Source organism: Simochromis diagramma, unplaced genomic scaffold, assembly GCF_900408965.1.
Source record: "Simochromis diagramma unplaced genomic scaffold, fSimDia1.1 OVJJ01000131.1, whole genome shotgun sequence".
In the NCBI taxonomy this organism is placed as follows: Eukaryota; Metazoa; Chordata; class Actinopteri; order Cichliformes; family Cichlidae; genus Simochromis; species Simochromis diagramma.
In genome coordinates this window covers 1,840,418-1,847,013 of record NW_024387200.1, presented here as the reverse complement: position 1 = coordinate 1,847,013, position 6,596 = coordinate 1,840,418, and the positions used below count along the sequence as shown (strand labels likewise).

The following is a 6,596-nucleotide window of genomic DNA, read 5'->3' as shown; positions in this document are numbered from 1 at the left end:
AAACAACCCACGACAGACCCGATGACACACTTATGCTTTTCAGCATCTTTAACCACTTTTATTGCACGGTTGCTGTCACAACACCCCGCAGCTGCAGCTTCCCTGCTGCCAGCCACACATACACAACAACAACATTCACTCTGGACTCAGTTCATTGTTTTATGCCGGAGAGGCGTGATTGTGGATGCCGCTTTGATGTGTCCGCCTCACCTGCAGCGGCACTGCAGATCAGGCCCTGCCACAATGGAAAAAAAGAGACATAACAAAAGTAGAAAGAGCCAACTGCAGAGAAATTATGCACTAAGGTTGGAAACAGAGGCAGTGGGGGAAAGAGTGAAAGACACCCTAAGAAGAGAAGCTGACTCAGTGTTGTCACTGGCTGGAGAAAGAAGATGGCAGATGTTTACAGTGTCTCCAGCTCATCTCAGTGATGCCTCATCTGACTTGTTGGTATCTAAATTGGCTACAAGGATTAGACATGTAAAGAGAAACTGCAGTTTCATGGTGGTGTCACAAGTGAAAGGACTGGTTCATCTTCCCAGATATCCAGGTGATGAAGGCAGTTACGTCATCACGGGACCTTCTATTCTATATTGTATAGATAAATGTCTTTGACAGAAAATTTAAACATAATATTTTCATGTTACCTGAAGGTTGTACTGGACAGTAAGTCCAGTTTAAAGATATTACTTTGAATTGAATTGAATACTTTGAAGTGATGCATCTTTCCCAAATAATAAATTATCGGTCTTTAAACCTTTATTTGGATAAAATGCTGGTTTGGCAAAAAAATAAAAAATAATAATAATAATAATAATGTCACGGCACTCTTTAGAGTTTACCTACCACTGCATGTTGTTTAGAACATTTTCAGATTAATCCTAGTGAAGAGTGATGCAGTGGTGAGTCCTGTCACCTCACAACAACATGTTCCTGGGTTCAAATTCAGGGTGGGGGTTTTCTCTGCAGAGTTTAGATGCTGTTCCTCTGTCTCTGTGGGTTCAGTCTGAGTAATCTGGCTTCCTCCCACAGTTCAAACACATGCAGGTTAGGTTAACTGATGATCCAAAATTGTCTGTCTGTCTCTACTTTTTTAACCCTGCCACAGATTGTTGACCTGCTCAGTGTCTAACCTGCCTTTAAAACAGCAGCACAACTGAACAGTATTTCTGCACAAGTTCACAGACACAGACAGGCATGAGCATGTCTGATGCAGTGTTTCTTTAACACTCTGGAAAACTGCGCCATCTAGTGGTGACAGAGTGAAATGGCGGGGTCATTGATATCAGCTCCACCCATAATAGTAGTGATGGGATTTCCGGCTCTTTTTAGAGATCCGGCTCTTTCGGTTCGGCTCACTAAAAAGAGCCGGCTCTTTCGGCTCCGAACCGGCTCTTCAGGTTGTTTTGTTGCTTTAATTAATTTATTATTAACAATAATATAAAATTATGCACAAAAGGAATTACTAACGTAAAAAAAAGTGGTTTTATTTATATATGTTTATATATAAATATATGCGGTGGCCCCTAGAGACAAAACACGTACAAACTCCAAAACACATTTCTAGCATGAACTGAACTTCCAAAGCAGAGCTACTAGATCACTTAAATCACACAATTGAAAGCATGTGTGTATTGTTTGTGTATTTATACACAGGCACTCATATATATTCAAATAATTAAAAAAAAAAAGTTCATTTACCTGTTACTACCACACACCAAATCCGGTCGTTGGTACTTGCTGGCTTGTGTAGCCACAAGATAACAAAAGCTCAACATTGCGCCCAGCATCCTGGAGCACTTCTGTTGTCTTTTGTACGTGTTTTGAGTTTTTATGTGCTTCTGAGTTTTTATGTGCTTCTGAGTTTGTACGTGTTTTTACGTGTTTTGGAGTTTGTACGTGTTTTTACGTGTTTTGGAGTTTGTACGTGTTTTTATGTGTTTTGGAGTTTGTACATGCTTCAGAGTTCGTATGTGATTTGAAGTTTGTATGTGCTTTGTCTCTAGGGGCCACCGTAAATATACTTTTATTCATTCACTCCACATAAAATGTAATAAATAAATCATATAATACAAAAATCAACTATTCACATTTCAACTTTTAACTATTTAAATTTTCAGCTTTTTCCTTTTACAAATTTAAATTGAAACAACACAAAACACTGCAAACCACAACACAATTAAATATAAATTATAATATGAAAACAAAAATAACATGCATATTCTCTGTCATATGGGCCTGCATGAATAAACTTTCTGAATCCTTTATCATCTGCAACCGAAAATAGTTGAGGATGATTACTATACCTTTCTAATGTGACGTTGTTGTCCCTGGTTCTCTTTCTCTCTCTCTCCCTCTGGCTCTGTTCCTGTGCTACTGAGTGTAACTACCGCCCCTCCCCCCTCTGCCCAGCGTAAAGCACAAGGCTCCCGTGCAGAGTGAAGCGGAAAAAAAGTGCGAGAGAGAGGGTGAGAGAAAGAAAGAAAAAAAAAAACCACGTGACGGCTCGCGATAAGGAGCCGGCTCGCGTCGTTCACGCCAAAGAGCCGGCTCTAAGAGCCATTTCGTTCACGAACGACCCATCACTACATAAGAGAGTAAATGAAACCTAAAGACTCACTTTCACGATCACCCGGGAACGCATTACAGTAAAGGTTGGGATCTGTACTGACGAATTCAATTTAGTTCAAAAGTCAAAGGGACTGTATTTTGGTGAGTCTTTTCCTTTAAGTAATCTGTAAATTATCAGGGATGGCTGAGAAATTGCTTTTAGAAGGTTATTTGAGCTGCCATGTGTGTTCAGAGACTTTCAGAGATCCTGTGTCTCTGAGCTGCAACCACAGCTTCTGTTCAAGCTGCCTGCAGAAATTCTGGGAACAAACTAAAAACAAAAACTGTCCCATTTGTAAGAGAAAATTTTCAAGAGATGAAGCATCTATAAACGTTTCTCTCAAAGAACTTGCTGACTCCTTTGCTAAGAGGCAGAGTGAGAGCTCACCTGAGACAGAAAAAGAAAAGGAGGAAGAGAAGGAGGAGGTGGTGTGTGATAAACATCCAGACGTCCCTTACTGGTACTGTGAGGATGAAGACAGAGCTGTGTGTCCTGTGTGTGAGTTTTCTCTCCACCAGAGTCACAAAGTTGTTCCTGTAGAAGAAGCAGTCAGTGACCTGAAGGAGCAGCTGAAATCTGACTTAAAGTCTCTGCAGGACAAGAGGAACAAATACAAACAAGTGGAGGAAACATACAATGAAGTGAGGGAACACATGAAGAAGCAGCTGTTGTCCACAGAGAGGCAGATCAGAGCAGAGTTCAACAAGCTCCAGCAGTTCCTGAAAGAGGAAGAGGAGTCCAGACTGGCAGCTCTGAGGGAGGAAGAGGAGCAGAAGGGGAGGACTATCAGCAGAGAGATGAAGATGATTAAGGAGCAGATCTCCTCTCTGTCAGACAGCATCTGTGCTGTTGAAGAAGAGCTGCAGAAACACAGCGTGCCATTCCTCAGCAGTTATAAAGACACTCAGAGCAGAGCCCAGAGCTCAGTGTCAGATCCACAGCTGGTCTCAGGAGCACTGATAGATGTGGCCAAACACCTGGGCAACCTGTCCTTCAGAGTGTGGGAGAAGATGAAGGAGAAGGTCCACTTCAGTCCTGTCATTCTGGACCCAAACACTGCAAACCCCTGGCTCTATCTGTCTGATGATCTGACCAGTGTGAGGCGTCGAGACACAAAGCAGCAGCTTCCTGATAATCCAGAAAGAAACACTAAGTATGCCTGTATCTTTGGCTCTGAGGGCTTCAGTTCAGGGAAACACAGCTGGGAGGTGGAGGTGGGAGACCATCCTGTCTGGGTTGTGGGTTTAGTTAAAGAGTCAGTTGAGAGGAAGGGAGAGCGTTTTGCTTCACCAAAATATGGAATCTGGTGTTTAGTTTATCACAGTGGAGAATACACTAAAGGTGATGGTCAGTCTGTGACAGTGAAGAAGAGTCTCCAGAGAATCAGAGTCCAGCTGGACTATGACAGGGGGGAGGTGTCCTTCTATCACCCTGAAGACATGACTCACATCTGCACCCACAGAGACACTTTCACTGAGAAACTCTTCCCATATTTCAGTGTCGTAAAGGCAGGAGACGCCAAAACCTCTGATATCAAAATCTGTGAGACTGAGATTTCTCTGAAAACTGCAATGAGGTCTCTGTGAACTTTTCTTCTCTTGTCTCATCCTTTTAGTTACAGCTTGTTTTGTGGTTGTTTGTTTTTCAATTTAGGCAACTCCTGTTTTTACTTTTTTTATGTAAGAAATTACAGAAAGTAAGATTTGTATCTGAAGCATTTTATACAATGTGATAAAAATCATTTTCAAAACACAGTAAAATTAAATGATAAAAGTAATTTTTGCTTTGTTTTCTTGCAAATTCAGTTTGAAGGTCCTTAAAACTTTATATTTATTTGCTCTTTTTTTGGTTGATTTTTTTGCCTTTTTTGACAAAAAAATAGCAATTTCAAGTCATTGGGTGTTCATCAAACAGTTTTTAAACATTTAAACAGTGCGAAGTTGAACAAACTTCCATGTGTCAGACATTGATGAACAAGCACTAATAAATGTCACTTTCCTTTCCTTCATCAGTTATTTAGAAAATTTGTGTTTTAATGGTTTCAAAATGATAAATAGACTTGACTCATAAATAATCCTAATGTCTTCTTTTAATACTTAACTGTCAGTGATTCATTTAAGTGATTTGCTTCATTTAAATGTGTTTCTTATAGCATGTTCTCCATTATGTTGCAAAATAAACCAAACTGTGTAGGTTGTCATAATAATTCAGCCATGTTTGTCTTTAAAATGTGTCATTGCAGAATAATGTTGACTGTCTGACATTTATTCAGTTGTATTCATACAAACTAAAGTTCATTCTTTCTTTTTAGATTGTTCCTAAGTTCTGTGTAAATTGCTTTGTCAGATACAGACACTGTTTTCTTTGCTACTGACTGACCCGAAACATTTATTTCATAATTGTTGAACATTTGTACAGTTGGAGCTGCTGTTTGTTCCAGTGTGTTTCTGTGAACTCTCACTTCATATTCCAGATCACATCAGCACATTCAGCATTTGGTCTTGTTAACTGTGGATTTCCTGTTTTTCACCTCCAGAGCAAATGTGATGAAAATGTTGGAAACATGAGTTCCCTGATTTCCTGGATTATTTTCCATGAATAAATATATTGAAGTCTGGCTGCGTTTTGATTTGTGTATAAACATCAAAGAAAATTTGATCTCTTAATTTTTATTGTTTAATTCTTACTGTATTCAAACGGTCCTTTTATTGGTAACACATTAACACATCTTGTTGAAGTTAGAGAAACACGTGCATCACCTAAGAGAATAAAGCAATAATCTGAAGAATCAGAGAATTTAAGGATTAATATTTTTATACAGAAGAAATCCAAAGTGGCAATAAGACATAAAAGGGAAAAGTAAGAGGAGGAAACTTCATGTAGTTTGTGTGCAGGGCTGCACAAAAAAACCTGTTTATTATTTAATCGTTGATAATTCAAACAGAATGATGATTTATTAGAGGCATCAGTGCCATTTTAGTCCCCACTGTGCAGCCCTGATGTTGTTGGTCAGACTGTGACAGTGAAGAAGAGTCTCCAGAGGATCAGAATCCAGCTGGACTATGACAGGGGGGAGGTGTCCTTCTATGACCCTGAAGACATGACTCACATCTGCACTCACAGAGACACTTTCACTGAGATACGTGTAATATTGGAAAAGCAGGAGACGCCAAAACAACTGATAATAACATGTTTTAGACTTTTAGAGTTTTTCATTGTAGTTCAGTGAGATCTCAGTGAATTTCTTTCCTTTGGTTCATTTTAAATTTTTGTGTAAATTATTGTGAATGTATTTGTTTCATCTTTCAATCTTTAATCAATTCCATCAATTTCTTTCTATGTGAGAAAACACTAAAATATCTCTTGGAGTAAATGAAATGTACAACATGAACTGCTGATGACTGAAACACAGAACAGTCATGTGTTCATTTCTTGTCATTTAAGGTCAAGAGCCGTCACTACAGGCCTGCAGGCAGAAATCTGAGAAGCCTGATCTGAAACTTTTCTGTTAGTCACTGTGATTTGGAGCGACTAAAAGTGATCAAAAACCCTTTAAATAACAATTTGACTAGTTCATCTTTTGGTTGTTTCAGTGGCTGAAACACTAAAAATAACGTTTTTTTCTCCTTTTTTGGACACCTGCTGTATTTGAAAGCAATTCGAGTCTTTTTAATTATTATTGTTGCATGGAGGATTTACAAAACTCACTGAAGATGTTATAATGAAAACACTGAACATTTTGAGTCTCACTGAAAACCTCATCAGGCAAGTCTTGATACAAATACTGAAGCTGAGAACATTTCCTCTGTATTTGTATTTGATACTAATTAGTCTTATTAACTGTGGAGTTCAAGTTTTTCTCCTGATGAACAAATATTGTGAAAATATCAGAAAAACAAGTTCATTAATCTCCTGCTTTTTTTTCTGTCAGTAAAATATATCAAAGCCTGTCTGATGTGTCTGTAAACACAGAAGGACGCTGAAC

At 38.8% G+C, this 6,596-nt stretch overlaps 1 protein-coding gene across 1 annotated transcript; it reads left to right on the top strand.

Annotated features, from left to right (window-relative positions):
* Positions 1–2,598: 2,598 nt before the first annotated feature.
* Positions 2,599–5,228, top strand: LOC120745751 (nuclear factor 7, brain-like). The gene has a single exon (XM_040050884.1). It carries the CDS (start codon positions 2,752–2,754, stop codon positions 4,195–4,197), a length of 1,446 nt encoding a protein of 481 aa, XP_039906818.1. The 5' UTR covers positions 2,599–2,751; the 3' UTR covers positions 4,198–5,228.
* The last annotated feature ends 1,368 nt before the right edge of the window (positions 5,229–6,596 follow it).

Coding starts and splice junctions, on each gene's coding strand:
- LOC120745751 (XM_040050884.1), top strand. CDS start 2,752: ATGGCTGAGAAATTGCTTTTAGAAGGTTATTTGAGCTGCCATGTGTGT.